General features: G+C 29.2%; 1 protein-coding gene across 1 annotated transcript; it reads right to left on the bottom strand.

The window, feature by feature from the left end:
- Positions 1-219: 219 nt before the first annotated feature.
- On the bottom strand, positions 220-8,932 carry LOC120078492 (homeobox-leucine zipper protein HDG2-like). The gene is made up of 12 exons (XM_039032764.1): positions 8,282-8,932; positions 7,905-8,092; positions 6,970-7,087; positions 6,466-6,654; positions 5,409-5,861; positions 4,449-4,550; positions 4,108-4,308; positions 3,769-3,943; positions 3,328-3,599; positions 2,384-2,479; positions 1,875-2,279; positions 220-636 (listed from the first exon to the last, which is right to left on the bottom strand). Exons 1-11 carry the CDS (start codon positions 8,387-8,389, stop codon positions 1,902-1,904), a joined length of 2,280 nt encoding a protein of 759 aa, XP_038888692.1. The 5' UTR covers positions 8,390-8,932; the 3' UTR covers positions 220-636; positions 1,875-1,901.
- Between the last annotated feature and the right edge of the window lie 10,722 nt (positions 8,933-19,654).

Below are 19,654 nucleotides of genomic sequence, written 5' to 3' on the forward strand. Positions count from 1 at the left end.
GACATCTGTATCTAACATATTTGTACTAAGGCAAGTGAATAACTATTTTAATTGATTTAAATTTATAAGCTCATAGACTTTAAGATTATGACTACTCAATAAGCTACCTGCATTTAATTAAGACTGTAGCGTGACATAAAATTTCTTGATTTTCCAATGAAACAAAATAGAAGGAAAGTAAAAAAAAAAAATCATGAGAAAATACATTAGATATAAATATGAGATAATACACAATCAACTTGATTTAATGAAGGTAAATTTTGGGGGGAAAACAACTTGGAAATGTTATATTATACTTATATATATAGAGAGGCATTAGGGTAAGGGCTTCCCCACACCCTCTCTCTAATAATGAACACATTGGAAAACTATAAAATAAATTAAAAACACAACAGAATTATGCCATGAAGAAACTGATACTCCCAAAACCCTAAAATTACCATAAACTTCTTTTTTTTTTCTAAAGCAAGAAAAATTACCATAAACTTTTAGATACATTAATAATATTAATAATAATAATGGAGAAAGTCAATACCCGAACCCCCCACCATTAAATGCTTACCCAACTTTAAATAATTTCTTCCTTCTACATTTCGAGGTGCGTTCTTGACTTCTTCCACTCATCTTTTTCCTTCCCTGCAAATTAAATGCATTCAAACCTCTAGCTCAATTATTATCACTGAAAAATTAAAAAATTAAAAAAATAAACACTACTTTGATATTAATTTTGGTAACCAAATGAATCAAAGATGAAAATACAAGGAATAAAATGAATATTTTAAAATTATAGCAATCAAAATCAACCTTAAAATGACCAAAATGAAAGAATATATATAAAAAATATAAAAACCAAAGTATTATTTGATAAAAAATAAATAAACGAGTAAAGTAAATAAATGGTTGGATTATTTGATAGAATTTAAGAGGATAAAGTTAAATATAATATGTAATATAGTAAATTTCTAATTTTCCTTCCCCATATATTCTAAAACTTCAAAATAAATATTTTAAATACATTAGTTTCAGTTCTTATTCTTAATTATAAAAATGGGTTTAAATCTGTACTTTCAGCATCCATCCTTAACAACTCCAATTTCAAAAGTTTTAGTGAATGTAGTATTATGATTGAAAAGTAAATGAAGGGCAGTTTACAAGAAAAAACCAAAACTAAGCTTCTGTAGTTTGTAAAAATGAATTATTTGAAAGAAGAAAATCCAAAATGAGTGAAAAAAAAAAAAAGAGTTGAAATTATGAATCAAAATAGTATTAAGATCTAAAGTTTATTTTATTTTATTTTTTTTATAAATGGTTAAATTAAGAATTGAGTCCTAAATTTTCAAATTTACAATTTTTTTCGATATTTATAAAATTCACAGATTTACTACACTCAAAATTAAGAATTTAAGTTTTCATTATACATTAAAAAAATTATATTTATATATTAATTAATCTTTTAAAAGTTCAAATTTTGTAAGGAACCTAGGACAAAAATTTTAAAAAAATAAAACAACAAGTTTAAAATTTTAAAATTTTAAAAATAAAATAGACACAAATTAAACAAACAGAGAGATTAATCTTAAAGCATAAAATTAAAAAAGAAATCAACCCCTAAAATAAAATAAAGGTTGAATTGTAAATTTGATTTCAATAATTTGGAGAAAGTTAAAATATAGTCTTTATAATTTAAAATTAAAATTTAGTTATTGTTTGTTAAAACATTTTTGAGAATATTATCAAACTATATGAACTATTTATGAAATTTTAACTTTAGAGACTAAGTTATAGGTTTTCCGGATCATAGAACCAAATTTATAATTTTGTTTAAAGGAAAAAATAAAAAGGAATGGTTGAAAGAGAGATTTTTGATGACTTACGAGGTTGCGAAATTGAGGGTGAGGGCTTCAAGGATTATCGCATGACAAAGAGGCTTTAATCCTTTCAACCGTACACGCAATGAGATTGTTGACCGTTGCAACTGACCCAAGAGACAGTTTTGCTGTAGGAACCGAGTCAACCAAAATTTGAAACGCCACCGTTAAAAGCGACCCCCCGGACCCATGTTCCGCCACGCCATTGACGCCGCCGCTGCTTGACGCGGTGGTTCCGTCGGGGAGAATGGCAAATCCAGAAGGGAGAAGGGCCACATAATCGGGATCGCCGCCGTTTAGCACGACGTTGATGGACACAATGTCCACCGGCGCGTAGATCACAAACGAGGCTGTTTGGTCTGTGCTGCTTTCTTGTAGTATTAACATGTTGCTTTGGCTTGAATTTGCACTCTAAATTAAAATAAAAAGAGAAAAAGTAATTATTTAGTAAAATGTTTGATTTTAAAATGGAGTCTAAATTTAAAAGAATGTGAATTTTGTTAAGGAAAACTTACGTTAACTCGTAGCAACGAGACACAGTTGCCTGTGTCGCGGCCATTGGCAATGTGAGCCATTTCTTGAACAACTCCACCATTTGAAAGAATATCCCACTGTAATCAATGAGGTAATTTTATTTAATTTGAATTTACATACGTTTCAAAATACTATTATATATATTCTTCAAGCTATTTAATTAGTATAAACCCACATCAATTAATTTCACAAAACAAACCTATAACATTTAATTCAAAAAAAAAAAAAAAAAACTTGTGGTTTATAATAATCAAATTCAATTGTCATAATGCTTAGTAATAATACTATCACTTGGAAGTCAAAGATTCCATCTTTCCATCCTACATACCGTTAAAATATATATACACATATTCATAAGGATCATAACTCATCTATCTTTATAGTAATATCATATTTTCCACTTTGAATTTAAATCCTCTGACGTCTTTGGAACTACTCAAAAGGTTTTTACATTGATCTCTCTATTTCCTAAGCAATGTGAAACTTTATTCGGGCCTAACAAATATAATGTTAAAATCGTTTTGCATTTTTTATTTCATACCAAACGGATGCGAAACTATATATATATATATAATACTAAACCTTATCTTTGTTTTAAAAAAATATTTAAATTCTTTAAAAAGCTGCAATATTATCCAGCATGTTATAACTATTTCAAATCTAATCTTGGAGAAGAAATTAAGACGCCGACATTGCTAAACTATTCCAGGTAGCCACCACACTTATTTTGAGTTCCAATTTCATTTCCAACATCTAATGGATTTCTACTTTGGTTTAGGATAATATTGCATAGTGTGTTTTTGAAAGGTTGAAAGTTTGCTTAATTAGGTGAATTTCTAAACAGTGATAACTCTATTTCACGATAATACACGCTACAAACATAAACTCATTCTTCATAGGAACTAAATACATACATATTACATACCTCATTACGAGAATTTTCATCTCTGAGAAAATGGAAGACTCTGTTGGGAGGAAGAGGAAGCCAAAAGGAAGTGGCGGCACTAAGGACAATGCCGGGAGGTCTGCCGGGATCGTCAATGCTCTTTCTCGTCATAACTCTAACGTCGTCAGCTCCAGTTCCAGACAAAGTCGTCCAAGTATGTGTGGTCGACGCACTCACTCCGCCGCAAAAGCTCATCACCATTCTCTCAGCCAGCTTCAACATGCTTTTTCTTCCTTCTTGATTTGTTATCACTGATTATATCAATTTGTCATTTTGGTTCATTAAACACTACTTTCATATAGAAACAAAACAGATTAAAGTTTAAAGTGATAATTCATAGGATAGTATTAAATTAGTATAATGTAGTTGGCAGTTTTGCGTTATCAGATGTAAGAGAAAAACAAAATGATGTGAAACTACCTCCAGCATCACCGGTAGGAATACTTGTGGCCATGGCACTAGCGAGTCGTTCACACTGACGATCCAACGTGGCAATCCAACGCTTTGCACCGAACGCGTGGCCAGAGCTAACTAGCTGATTGTATAAACTGTGGACCCCACGATCATCCACCTCAACATGCTCAACCCATGTAACCTATGATTCAAAACACATACAAATTAGTGGTGGGATCTATCCATGAACATCTCAATTATTCTTACACAAGACAAGTAAGCATAAGTACATGACTACCATACAAACTAACTTCAACTACTCACCCTCTAAATGATTTGGAAGGCAATTTGAACTAACTAATTTACCTTAGAATAGCCATTGGGCATTTCTTGGATTAAGCAGCCGGATGGCCGCCTTCTACATCTAAGTGCAGGAGCTGGGCGTAAATTGTCCAAGGAGACGTCAACCACAGCCCATGTTCCCTCACCATGTTGTTTACAATATCTCACGAAATAGCTCTCCCGAGTTGGAACAAGAGGCGAAGGCACTTGCAATTCGGATGTCATCTGAATTCAATATATATTATCATGTTCATAAACATATATAACTAACTACTTAAACATATAATAAGAAACTATATCATATATATGTAATTTAAGATATACACTCATAAATTCTTTTCGTTACATATATATATATTAATTACCACTTGTAATGCTCCGTTGTAGTTCCCAGCGACGCCGGTTGATAATACTTCTAATGTCATAGCTCTTGACACTATCCCAGTGAATATTGTTGACCATTGATTCTGACAAACACAAAACAAGTACAAAAGGTTATAAACACTACTGCTCTCAATTATGAGATTGTTTGTTTTGTTCTTCTTTTTTGTAGGGGTTCTTTTCAACATCCAGGTAAGACTATTTTTTTTTTAATATATATATATATATAGACATACATACATATAGTTTTTCTGAAATTTGGCTATGGAGTCAAATTTAACTCAAAACTAAGGTTTGATTTCACAATAATCATTATTTGATTTTTGGTTTTTTAAAAATAAGTCTACAGTCACCCATTTAATCTATTAATTTCTATGTAGGAGTGTTTTTAAACTCAAAGCCAAATTTTAAAAATTAAAAAAAAAAAAAAAAAAATTTTTTGATAATTATTTGGTTTTTTTTTTTTAAAAAAAATTAAGTCTATTTCCTCCTCATTTCTTACAATAATTTGCATGGTTGAATTCTTAGCCAAATTTCAAAAACAAAAACAAGCTACTTTTTTTTTTCCAAAATTTGGCTTGGTTTTTTAAATATTGGTAAAATATAGATAACAAATGAAAAAATTTAATGGTAGAAGTAGTGTCTATAAGCTCAATTTTCTAAAATAAAAAACTAAAAATCAAATAGTTACCAAACAAGATCTTAAATGATTACCAAGTTAGTCTGAGACAGTTTCCAAATTATTATTTTTATTTTTAAAAATTGGCTAAGAAATTGAATGCTTGGCTAGGAAATAAATCACGAGTAAGAAAAAGTGTGAGAAAATAAATAAAACTCTTTTTATTAAAGAAAAATGTAATAATTACCACGACATTATGAAGGGGGGCCTAAATTTCAAAATGAGAGTGGTTAAAAAAGGATTAAGAGGAGAGGTTAATAATTACCACATCCATGAGCATCTCAACCAGGCTAATATGATTCATAATGACAACAGCAGTAGCACGAGAAGCTTCGCAGCTAAACCCAGAAGGCTTAGGACCAATTCCTCTAGGAAAGCTTCTAACATATTCCTCTTCATTAAGCACAGCCGTTGACCCATCAAGCCCTGTCATCCATAATGGCTCACCCATCTGAGCCATTCGGACTAGTTCCTCCATGGCTGCAACCGCAAGCTCGATGATTATCGGCTTGTCGGCCTCCGATGGCGCGCTTATGGTCCGAAGAAGGTCTGCTGCACCGTACATGTCCCCGCCTCCGGGTCCGAGGCCGGCGTCGTGGCCTCCATAACTTCCCATTCCAATTTCTAAAGGACGTGAAGGAATTGGTGTGGAAAGAAGAGGGTAGTTTGATACTGGCTTTCCAACGTATTTTGCTGCTATGGCTGAAATTCGATCGATCTGTGATGCATAAATTTGAGAAGTAACTAAGCTTTTTTTGTTTATGGAATTTCAAGTTAAAATGCTCCATTTACTAAATCACTGCTAAACACAAATTTAGGATATTTGTTAAGACATAAATATTATGGTATTTATTCTTCTTGATTCGATTTATGTCAATATGGCATGTTTTAGATTATTTTCCATATGTAATAATTTTCATGAGAGTTACCAAGTCTGTATTCTTCTTATTGATTATAAAAACCATTCTCTTTTCTTGGCATTTTATATAAGTGGAGAACCATCATATTATCAAAAATTTTGTATTGTCAATCTTCTGGTTAAGATAGTATGGGGTTTCATTTCAAAATCAATGGTGTCTCTTTTGAGTTCACTAATCTTGATCGGATTACAATTTCTTCTTATTGGACCGACATCACCCGTTTGGACTTTATGGGTTCTGATACCAAGTTAAGATAGTATAGGATTTCATCTCAAAACCAATTAACAATAAGAAGAGTAACTCATGTGAGTCCCTTGATTTTTTCAATGTAGAATTCTCATCGCAAAAAACATAATAGTAATAATACTTTTTTAAGAACATATATATACTCTTTAATGGTACCTCTTCTCTCAAGCGGGCATTTTCAAGCCTGAGATGATGTTCGTCAAAGGACATCTCTCCAATGGCGGTCGGACCTCCACAATTGGGACACGTGGCATTACCCAAAGCTTCTCTGTATCTCATATTATCTGCTCGTAGCTTCTCATTTTCTGTTCGTAGCTGGGTGTTTTCATGTCGCTCATGATGGGTCTATATATTACACATTACACAATATAATATATATACACATATATTAATGAAAATTTTTCATAAATAAAAAAAAAATGTGAAAAGATTTACAGAAATAACAAAAAAATATATTGATAATTATTAATAGACTCTATTAATGTCTATCTATTTCTATCATTTATAGACATTCATAAAATTCTATCAACCTCTATCAATGAAATTAAAATTTTATTATTTTGTATAAATAATTCTGATTCCTTATTTTTCTATTTTTGAAAATCTCTTTTTATATTAATTAACAAGAATAAATAAATAAATAAATAATTGTATTGGTACCTTCATCTGAGTTCGTTTGTTTTGGAACCAAAACTTGACTTGCAATGGCTCTAAATTCAACTCTCTACTCAGCTCCTTCCTTTGCTTGTCATCTGGGTGAGGACATTCCTTGAAGAACCTATTTTACCACAAAATTACACTCTTTTTAACATTAATTGCTTCTCATTTTTGAAAAATAATTGATGAGTGTTTTATATATCTTTAAAACTTTCAAACCTAATTTTCTATTTTTTACTCATAAATCTTTTATCAATTCAACATTCTTTAAAACAAAAAAAAAAAAAAAAAAAAAATTTTATATTTAACTATATACTTTTAAATGCAACTTTTTAATTATGAAAATTGAATTGAAAGGATTAAAAGTATAGTTTAAAAGAATTTTGAAAATGACTATCTTAAGCATTTTAGAATCATTCTCAAATATCCCAGAAAAATTGAGAGACCTTCGTCAACTTAATTTAAAATTTATTTGGATTTAAAAATGGTAAAGTAAGTAAAAAAAAAAAGATGGTCACTAAATTACAAGGTTAGTTCTTGAATTGCTAGTTAAAGATCTATTGGAACTAAAAAGTATATAAGAAGTCTCTAAAATTTTAATTAATGTCTAATACGTCTTTAAAAATGTTCTTATTGAAATATCTTGAATATATTATTGAATGTTAGGCTCTAAGAATATAGAAAGGGGAACTATATAACCTCTCTAGTTTACTAATATTTTCTCAAATAGAGTCGAATCTCTCATCTATCTATATACCCTGTGTCGAATTCTCTACTATTTATATTTTTTTTTATTGATATTTGATATATCTTTAAACTTTCACCTCAAAATTCACAAACATTATAAACATAAAAGTGAGAGTATAGATATTTAGTGAATATATATATGTGTTAAGTTAAAAATGGTAAGGAAAAAGAAAATTGGGGTTACTACGTACGCTTCCATTTGTTGGATCTGATGCTGAGTGTGGCGGTGGTAACGCTTCTTCTTGGGGCGTTGGTTGAGTTGGTCATCACCAGAACCGACCTCGTGGTTCTCGCTGCTTGATTTTGTGCCACTCTCTAATTCTTCTGCTTCTCTCATTCTTCCATATTCATTTTCTCCCATTTCCACTCCTCCTATCTCCTGCAATCATTGTATATCATTAAACTCCTAATTTAACATCATATCACAACATGAGATAAATCTGATGTGAATTGAGTTAGGCTCATGTTACCAATATTTCAAATTGTTTTTTCATAAACCTTAGAAAAAACATAACTACTTTAAAAAAAATTGAAAAAGATCATGCAGGGAATTAAATTAAACACTGACCTGACCAAGAACAAGGCTGGCTGGAGAGCCAAAAATCCCAACATTTCCATTCCTTCCGATCATCGACGATGCCATGTTTCTCGCTGGAATCATCATTCCGGCTGGCATTTTCTTCTCAAGGGAAAAAAAAATTACAATTTTTTTTTTCTTTTCTAGAGAAAATACTTCATTTTCTTTTATGGTGGGAGAGAGATTTTTTTTTTAAAAAAAAAAAAACAACAACAACAAAAAAAAAAGATGTTTCTTTCAACTTTTTTGAGATTCTCTCAAAGTAAAGTGGACTTTTTTTCTTGGGGACAAATAATTCACTTTCTTTTTCTCTGTGTATGGTTGAAAAAGATAAAGAGAATTGTAAAAGGAAAAGAGATGAAATCTAACTCTATAAATACTTCACAAAAACAAAAACACACACAAAATTACCAAATTGTGGATTCATGAAAGAAAACCAAAAAAACAAGAAGAGAAAGAAGAAATGAAGATCAAAGACTCAAAATTGTGAAGAAGAAAGAAGAAGAAGAAGAAGAAAAAGGTTATGTTATTGGGAGTGGAGTGGTGTTGATGTGTTGAGAAAGAGAGAAGGAGAAAGTGGGTGTGGAGAGGGAAAAAAAAGTGGGAGAGAAGAGTAATTGCAGAGGGTAGTGAGAGGGTGGGATTGCATTTAATGGTGGCTGAAAATGGCGTAATTGCTATACACACACCCAAGAGAAATTTTATTTATTTATTTATTTATTTTTAATATTTATTGTTTTTATTTGTTCTTGGTGTTTTAATTGTGCCCTAGGAGTAGGAGAGCTTTAGTGCAATGAATGACGGCTACCAAACAACGCTCTATTTTTATTTTTATTTTTATTTTTTTTTTATTTTATTCTTTGGAAACTTTTTTAACATTCCAATTTCGAAAAAAAAAAAAAAAAAAAAAAAAAAAAAAAAAAAAAGTCTCCCCACAACCACCTCCTGCCTTTTTCAACTAAACCCTCCCAACCATATTTTCTTTTCTTCTTTTTCTTTTTTTTTTTAATTACTAACCCGTTGGTTAATCATTTTATTTTTTATTTTATTTTTTAAAATTAAGCTTATGAACACTATTTTTCATTCCAAATTTTTTCTTTTGTTATCTACATTTCATTAATGGCTTAAAAATCAAGCTAAATTTTGATAACTAAGAAAGTAGTTTTTGAAATTTGAAATTTGGCTAAAATTCAACCATTGTACTTAAAAAAAATGTGAATCATTGTAAGAAACGTGGATGAAATAGGCTTTACTTTCAAAAGCAAAAAACAAAAAACCAAATATTTACCAAACAACTAAAATACCCTTAGAGGGAGATATGGCTAAGCAGAGTGAAAAGGGTTTTCCATAGATGGAAATGAAAACTATTAGTACCACACAAGGTTTGTGAATAAGTGATTGTCTAATAATGAGCAAAGAATGTCCATCTTTCTGCTAAATAGGATGTATTGAACTCATTATTCATTTGATATTTTTAATGAATGTCAACTAAGTATCGTAAGTAAATTACTCCTTGTTGTTCAATCATTTAATAACCAGAGTCATTCTTTGATAAATGATCACCATGAGTCAGACTGGCCTAAATCACACCGTTTATTAATTTCACTTTTAAGTTTCTCTCTATTTCGTTGCTCAATTTTAAATTTTAAATTTTGTATTTAGGTTAAACTATAAGTTTAGTATTGAACTTTGAGTTTTTTTTTTATTATTATTATTATTTGGTTTCTATACTTCTAAAAAAGTGTTTATTAAATTTCTAAGGTCCTGTTTGATAACCATTTGATTTTTAATTTTTTTTGTTTTTGAAAATTAGACACTACTTCCATCTCTAATTTTGTTCATTTGTTATTTATTTTTTACCAATGGTTAAAAAAAACCAAAATTTGAAAACTAAAAAAATGTAGCTTTTAAAAACTTGTTTTATTTTTAAAACTTGGCTAAGAATTCAACCATTTTAATTAAGAAATATGCAAATTATTGTAAAAAATGAGGAGAAAATAAGCTTAATTTTCAAAAACAAAAAACTTAAAATGAAATGGTTATCAAATGAGGCCTAAGATTTCAATTTTATGTTTAATGGGTCATTGTTGAAAATTGCGAAATTTTTAAAATTGAATTGTTTTACTAAATTTATAAATTTTATGTCTAGTGAAGATGTGTGAATTTTTTTATAAAAAAATTATTTAATTTGTAATTTCGAAAGTTAAAAGGACTAAACTTTATAATTTAACTTTATATTTAACATATTTTCGTAGCTTAAATACTATCTAATACATCTTCTTTTTTCACTATCTAACATATATACTTAAAAACTTTCAATTTTATGTCTAAGAATATAAATTTTCAATTTGTGTTTAATAAATCGTGAACTTTTAGAAAAAGTTTACGAACATAAACTAGACATTAAATTAAACTTTTTTGATTTGACTATACATAAGATTCAATTTATATGTAATGAATTTTCTCTTGTAATATTGATCGTGTAAAATAGTACATGGCTCAACTATATAAAAAGAAAAGAGAGAGAAAAAAAAGTAGTACATGGCTTTCTTTTTTTATTTTTAAATGATCAAAGATTTGTTTATAGTCAAATTATTGTAAAGTAAAAACGAGTATGATAAATTTATGTTGTTTACAATGTTTATCACAAATCCCTTTTAAGAAAAAAAAAAAACTAAATTAGAGGAAAAATGGTCTCTCACATACACACACACACATATATAAGGGAGCTGAATTAACATTCCATTTATTGCATAAGATACCATAAATTGTTTGGATGCAAGCGTTTTTAATCTGTTTTTAATTCTTTATTAAATTTTAGTTTCATCATTTAGATTCTTAATGAATTGTACTGATTGAATTTTTTTTTTTCAGGTGGTATATGGTAGAGTTGCAGGTTTTATTCTTCAATAACTACACAAGTAATCTTTATAAATCATTGCAATAAATGAAGGAAGCACTGCCAATCTTTTAATAAAAGTTTTGGGTATGAAACTGATGGAGATTTAATATCATCATTATCAAACTATATTAAATTGAAAGGGAAATGATTCTGGAGAAATTAGAATATATTAAAGCCTCACCTGAGTTGTTACTTGTGAAGTTTAAGATAAAGTCTTGAAGTTGAAAGAAATTAAATGTTATTTTGCTTATTATTTAATTAAACCAAAAACTATACTCACCATGAAAATTCCTTTTTTTTCCTTTTTAATTTATTGAGAGAGATATTGGAGAGAGAGAGAAGAGGAGAAGATAGAACAAAGTGTTCTAATTTAATTAAGGATGTCTATAACAGAATGAATTGGAAATAGAGATTTATGTGGTTCATTAATAGTGCGGTGTGTTGTAATCCATAAGTAGAATGAGAGAACAAATTTATTGATAGTGAGAAATATCAAATAATACACATATATACGGATACACTAATAAGATTAGAAGGTTTATATATAACACTTATTGTAACGACCCGACCTTTTGAGTACTCTGATATGGGTCGTTACTCATAATTATACATTTATATTCAAAACATTTTGACCATTGAGGAAAATAAATTTCATTAAAATAATAAAGACAATTTTCCAAAATAAATAACAAATAAGTAAAACCTTTGTTCGGGACCCCTAAAATAATGAAGAAAAAAAAATAACTTAAACCAATAAAATTTTGACTAACATTGAGTTTCAAATCAAAACTTTCAAATAGCTTAAAAACATAAACTGAGCATAAGCGATTTACATGTTCCATATGGCACAATCACAGATCCCTCTCGTCACCCGTCGGTCCGTTCCTATCATTACCTAAAAAACATAAATTAAGAAAGGTTGAGTATAAAATACTTAGTAAGTGATCCCATTACCAGAATCAGGCTATGCATCCACAGCAAAGAAAAATAGCTTGTGGCTCATACAGCTACATCGGTTTTTGATATGAAAGGAAAACCAAAAGACGTACTATCTTGTCGGTTCACGCATGTCTAGCGGCCCGTAGGCTCGCTGTCAAAATATGAAACATGAAAATAAAAGTAACATGAACATAAACCTGTCGGCTCTCGCATTTCTAGCGGCCCGTAAACACACCGTCAAACATAATAATAACATGAACGTACACCTGTCGGTTCACGCATGTCTAGTGGCCCGTAGGCACACCGTCAAATATGAAACTAGACTCGTAGGTCTTCTGAAATAAAACATGCGTCAAGGCGAGACAATAAACCGCTCTACTGGTCTATTCATGCATCACATACATAATATCAGTACTGATTATAAATTCGAACATGCTCATAATACTTATAACTGTCATGCAACAAGTAAAACATAATGACAAAATCATGCTTCAAGAGTCCATCCATTAACTTTATAATTCTAGACTAGGTTGCTTGGCACAAAGGCACCGATAATAGTACCACTTACCTCAACTTGGTCACAAAAGTCCACGCAAATAATTCCTTAAAAGTTTTGGAGAACTTGAATCAACCCAAAGTTGTGGCTTGGTCCAAGACAAATTCCAAAAATTGATTCAATTAGCCAATCTGATCAAGAATTAAATCCAAAATCAATAACTTAATTTTTCCACTATTACTCTCAATCCAAAAGAACAACCAACCAACAACTTACCCAAAACTTATCGATCTTACCAATTTTATGCAAAACGAAAAAAATGGTCTCTAGCTTGATGGTCAATACCTCAAAACTTCCAAATCTTGAATCTAAGTTTCACACCAAATAGAGGTTATTAATTTAATCCAAAATCAAATGGGTAAATTTCACCTCCCAAATTATAAGGAAAATAAGTCTTACCAAGGTTTTTCTCAAGATTCCGGCAAAGATCGGACAAGTGGCATGGCTCGTGGCTACCATAGATAGGCAGCGGGTGTTGCTGTCGGACGGAATAAATTGTTTAGGCTAGCGGCGGGTAGTAAGGTCTTGCATGAGGAGGGTTTGCGAGAGTGGGAGAGAAGGGGAATTTCTAGTTTTACAGATTTTATTTAGCAACGATTACAAACAAATCAGAGCATCAAACAACGATCCAGCCATTCAAAATGAAACTCTATATGTCTCAGACAGATTGACCAAATTTGAGCACGATCCAACGGTTCAAACTTCAACAATCAACAATTTTGTGAAAATTGTCGCTAAAAACCGAATTACTTTCTCCCAATTTTTTGCCTCTTTTCACTCAAATTTAATTTCGAAAAAAATCTCAATTCTTTTATTTTTTTTAAATTTTGAAAAGATAAATAAAAATATTTTACCACAATATCTCCAAAATCTCCGAAGATTCTATTAAATTTAGAAATCAAATAACTTTTCAAATTATCTTAATTTAAGCTTCAAAAACCAAAATTAAAGGGCATAAAATCTGATACAAATTAAATCCTTCCAAATATTTAAATCAATTAAACCACATGAAATTAATTCTCTCTTTAATTTTATTTTTTTTTAAGCTGGCTCTAAAATCCAATATCAAAGGAAAACAAAATTCAATATTTTCAAGATAATCAATTCGAATATCTAATCAATTAAATTCAATTTAACCAATAAAAGTTTTTCAATTATTTCAATTTAATCCCAATTTTTCAAATGAAAGGGAAATTTAAACTCAATAATTTTAGATAATTAACTTAAATTTTCCTGAAATTCAGGATGTTACACTTATCTTAAACCCTAACCCTAAATCGTAAATAACATATTGTTATATTATGGTTAGAAAAAAAAAATCTTATAACTAAGTTTTAATGAAGTCAATCACTTTAAAATAACATTTATTCTATAATGAAGGAATGGAACGCAGTTGATGATATATACGAGATTTAAAATATATAGTGTGGAAACTTTCTAAGACAATTTGTAAGTGATGACCACCAATGAATTATTGAAAAAGATGGTTTGTCATTTTCTAGTTTAAGAGAGATAAATTGACGATCAAAATGACAATTAATACATTCTAAATACTAACAAACAACGTAAATTCTGTGAAATATGTTCTAAAAGTATATAATATCTCGATAATATGAACACATATATATATATAACTTGAAAATATTTACTATTTTCTATAAAAATTAAAGGTCAAACCTTACACCATTAATTTTGTTCTATATATTAAATAAAATGTTAATAACATCTCCAAAACTAAAAATAAAAAGTTGGAATAAATTCTATTCGATTAGATATTTGTTGTACCCGTGTTTTTATAGACTAAACTTTTATAAGTTTTCATCAAATACCTAACCTTCCCCAAATGTTTTGTCTATTCGAAAGGGAGATTTTCTGGTCATCCAAAATGATTAAAATGTTTTTTTAAAATACTATATGAACGGGTGAAATTTAAAAATACATGCAACAAGAGTGATTGATATCTCGTATGTGTTAAATGTGCAACGTATAATATTTTAGGATTGAGACTATCCAAATATTTATTATTTTAGTACTAACTATTAATGCCTAAATTTAGATACGTAAAGTGTTATAACTTTAATTTAATGCCAACGGGAAATTTGTATTTGAGAAAGGAAGGTAAATGTTGAATGTTGAATTTTCTACACTTTTATGTATGTATTTTTTTTTTTTTTTTTTTTTTACTTAATAAAGGTAGGAGAACTCAAACTACAAACCTCTTAATCGCCAATACACCGCATGTCAGTTAAGTTTTACTCGCTCTAATATTTTTTTCAACTTTAATGATCTAAAGATACTTAAATTTAATTTCTATTAATTTTGTCATCATAATGGAATTCTAATCTCTGTTCTTATGCTTTAATTTAATACATTCTTTTGTTAGAATATTAAATGCGAAATGGGTATTTCTAATAGTTTCTCGTTATTAATGAATATTTATAAATTATTCATCGGCTCATTAACTACAAAATAATAATTAAATCATATAAAAGAGGAGGTTACCATGACAAAATTAAAAATTTTAAAGTGCATAGACTACAAAATTAACATATTATGAATTTGATAAAAGTGAAGAACATATCCAACCCGAAAAAATAGTACTTTTTCAATATAACTTGAATCAAATACAAAGAAACTTGTACATGCACTTCCTAAAATAGAATTAGCAAGAGTCAAAGAAGAAGTTGGACATCTCTTATTTTGTCCGATGAAAATTCTATAATAGACACAAATTCAATTATAATCCAAAAGATGGTAATGTTTGTTCTAATATATATCTTTTATGCTAGAAGAATTTGACCTTTTCTTTTTTGACAAAACAAATGAACAAGTAAGGGAATTAAAAATTAGAATGAATGCTATGTATATATATTTACCCGATTAAATGTCTTTATGGGACCATGCAAGTTGACTTGAGATTGATTTAAATAAAGAAAGAAAAAAAATTAATTAAAAAAAAAAGGTTGAATTTTGGTGTAAAAGTATGAAATCAAGAAGACTTTACACTATTCACGAGGATAAGCCATTTGAGTTTTGTGATTTTGACAAATGGGACATACCCTTCAATCACGCGACCTTATTCCAACATTAAATTTCTCGCTGTTTAATGTCTTTAAATACTTTCATTTGTATTTCATCATCAAATTCGTGAATATATATATATTATATGAATATACAAAATTCTCATCTTGTGATTCCAATTCCTTTACCCACGTGGCCTTTCTATTCTCTTTCTTTTTTTTTCTTTTTTTTCTTTTTTTGTTTCTCCGTGGGTTGTTCCTCTAGCTAACTGCTCATTATAAAACAATATTAAAAGTTCAACAATCGAAATAAGGTCGAGAAATTTTGACCCAATCATAAATTGTCACAAAATTATGACGAAATTTCAAATCATTAAATTTAGATCAATTAAGAGTTAACACGTGTCCCAAATTAAAGTTAAAGACAAATTTGAATAACGCCACGTGATTTTATCATGACGGTTGATACATATAAAATTAATTTGACCCAATTTGATATTATTATTTGGGTTATAATTAAGCTAAAAAAAATGGTTGAATTTGACCCAATGTCAAATCAAACCCAAATCCAACTAATTGAGTCTGAAGGTTAGACCCATGGACCAACCAATCTCAAATTCAACGAATCAAGCCCAAGGGCCAGACCCATGAACCAACCTAGTCCAAGTCTACGAAACCCACCAGAGAACTTTATAAATAGAAGAGCTCTCCTCATTTGTGGGAGCAGTAATTCTATATTCTAGAAAGCCTAAAGAGAATTCACCAATAACCAGAAGACTTCTAGTTGCATACTTCGACTTTGACAAGAACGTCACACTATTTGTTTCTTCAAGTTAAGCGCACACATTCAAAGGAGATGAAGTGTTAAATATCTAACTACGACGCATCAAATCAACATTTATACCAATACAAACTTAGGTTCAACTCTACGAAATAAGTTTAGTGGAAAACCACGTGCGAACAGGGTCGATGAATAAAGGGGCCGACATGACAAAAAATGCATAAGAAATGAAAGGAAAAAAATAGAGAAATGAAATTAATGTTCCCAAATTGACATCGTCATTGAATTGGAGAGGAGACAAAAAGGAGTGGTTATTCTTCTTGGTTTAGCATTTGAAAAAAGGCAAAATGGCTCAAAATGTGACACGTGGAAGAGGATGTGGGCCCGAGAATGATGTAAGCTGATTTGTCGTGGTTTTATTGGGTCATATTCGTGCTGTCATGGCTTGAAAGGCAAAGGCCTAAAAGTAAAGGCAAGTTGTTGCAATCGCGGTCTTCCTTCTTCTTCTGGCTGGCTCACTGTTGCCCCTCGATCTGGACTTCGCTGGTCGTTTTCCACTTGCATCAAATAAAAATAAGAAAATCATTTTTTTTTTCTTTTTTTTCTTTTAGTCATGGAATTTTGAAAAATGTTCAACTTTGGTTTTTGAATTTTTAAATTATTTTTAAATATACAATTTTTAGCTTCAAGTTTTTGAGGATATATTTAAAAGTATTATTATTATTTTAAATTACAAAAATAATTATAAAGAGGAGGTTAAAAAAATTAATTATTTTTTCTAATTTAAGATAATAAAAAGTTAATACATTGACTTTTTAAATATATTTTTAATAATTTAGAGACTAAAATTGTATATTTAGAAAATTTAGTGAATCTTTGTTGAATTGAGTTGGTTATTATAGTAAGTGATTATTAGAGTTTGTGTGTTTGTAATAGTGTATATGTTATAACAGTCTGTGTTAGAGTGTTGACTATTTTAATTTATGTTATAATAGTTTGTGTTTAGAGTATAAACTATTTTGATTTGGGTGAAAATTAATATTGTAATTAATAGGGGTTTGAAATAGTAATATTGTAATTTATTGTGTTGTAACCATTGGAAAATACCAATTATTATAATTAAAGCCTTAAAAATGAAATTGGCTATAAAAGTCCACCCCACCCATTTGAAGTTGGAGGCCCAAACACTTATAGAAATGGTACATATTCTTAAATATTCAAGGGCTAAAATGCTATTTTCTTGAAATATTAGGAACTAAACATGTGTATTCATCAAAACTTGAGGACTAAAAAAGTAATTTTTCCAAGAAAATGAATAAGTAAACGGTTTGAATCAATATCTTTCAGAATGTTATACGTTTACCCTTATATTTTGAGTTTAGTTTCCATTTAGTTGATAAGGTTCAAGATTTTACACTTTTAGTCTTGAATCTTCACTAGGTCTAAATTTTGAATTTGGTCCATATAGGTTAAAAAAAAGTTAAAATTTAATTCCTATAATTTGATAAAATCCTTAACAATGATTTATGATAATTTTATCAAACCAATAGAATTATTTGTGAGCTTTTATCAAATTACGGAACTAAATTAGAAATTTTGAAAATTATAGATACTAAATTATAATTTTTTTTGTAAAGTATAGGGATCAAATCTATAATTTAACCTTTTACTAATATCTACCTTTTAATCATATGCGTTAATTTTCTACTACTAATTTAAAATCATTAAATCAATTTTCACTAATTTCCTCTCACGATTAAATTTATTACAAAATTAACTTCATATTATTTTAAATTAATTAAATGAAAGTCAGTATCAAAAATAAAAAAGGAGCATTAGTTACTTAAGAGTAAAAGGGTAAAATCTATATATTATAAACTAACTAGAAATTAAATTCAAAATTTTACTTTACAGTAAAATTTTGAATTTTAAGGATAAATAAAACTTGAGAAAAATTTAGAGATAAAATGTAGGAAATAAAATAAAATAAAATGGATGTCGTTTTGTCGTGGAAGACACGCGCGTGAAGGGGTTAGTTTCTTTACCGAGTCAAAGGCAGAAAACTGGGTCAACGTTGGGTTGTTTGTGTGATTTGGGTATTGTGTTTTTGTTGTGACGTAGTCACCTTCCAAACTTTCGACTTTATCCACCGCATTTCATTTCACGTCTTCCTCCATTACTTTCATTGACGGATTAAAATAAAAACTTTAGTTTTTTAGTTTTTAATTTTTTTTTAAAATCTAAATAGTCATTCTACTTTCAATTATATTTATTTTATTGGCATCTTATACATTTAGATATTTTTTAAAAATATATTAAAAAAGTATAAGGGACACAAAATTGATAGTCTACCATACAAAGAATTCAGGTTTTTGTCTATTTGACTTGTTAACTTTATAAACGGTTGAATATGTTAATGACCTATTAGATACAATATTGAAAATTCATAGGCATATATATTTTACATTCTTATAATTTTAGAACCTATTAAACCCAAAATCAAAAGTTTGGGAATTCATTAGTTTAATGTTATATTAGACATAAATACAAAAGTTTAGGGTTTAAACTTGTATTTTAAACTAGTATTATATTGGATAAATATATATTTTTAATTGGATTTGTGATAAATTTTGAAGAAATATAGATGATAAATATATATGTTTAATTGAGTTCACTTGAAAAGAGGTAGAGATTTGAACTTTTGAACTCTATGATCCGAGGAATTGATCGAAAGATGTATGTAACTAGCTGAGTTATATTTCGATAATTAGTCATTATTAGAATAAAAGAAAAACATATTTAAAAAGTTTTTTTTTTAAAAGAAACATTAGAGTGATTAGTTGGACAATATTTGAATATTTCTCCAAGTAGTTTTTGAAGGAAATCGGATTCAAGATTTCCATGAGCAGCAAAAATAAGATTAATCTAAATCACAATCATGAATAAACATCACATATTACAGTCGACTACCAAACAAACGGTTATACAATTAGTACAGAAATTACAGCATGAATAACTCAAATGAACAAAGAGCAAATGCTACGAACATTTGAAGATGCGTCTCCACGCTTCTTTGCGTACGACCGCTCGAACAACAACAACCTCGAATGCTCGATCTACACGACCGCAACACAGCACGAACACTTTGCGCTCGTCTTCAACGATC

This window comes from Benincasa hispida, chromosome 5 (genome assembly GCF_009727055.1).
Source record: "Benincasa hispida cultivar B227 chromosome 5, ASM972705v1, whole genome shotgun sequence".
Lineage (NCBI taxonomy): Eukaryota > Viridiplantae > Streptophyta > Magnoliopsida > Cucurbitales > Cucurbitaceae > Benincasa > Benincasa hispida.

Bases quoted from the DNA above. Each gene is read 5' to 3' on its own strand.
- LOC120078492 (XM_039032764.1), bottom strand. From the start codon at position 8,389: ATGCCAGCCGGAATGATGATTCCAGCGAGAAACATGGCATCGTCGATG. The intron at 8,093-8,281 runs GTCAGTGTTTAA...CAATGATTGCAG, and splicing joins CCAGCCTTGTTCTTGGTCAG to GAGATAGGAGGAGTGGAAAT. The intron at 3,944-4,107 runs GTAAATTAGTTA...TTTGAATCATAG, and splicing joins TGCCCAATGGCTATTCTAAG to GTTACATGGGTTGAGCATGT.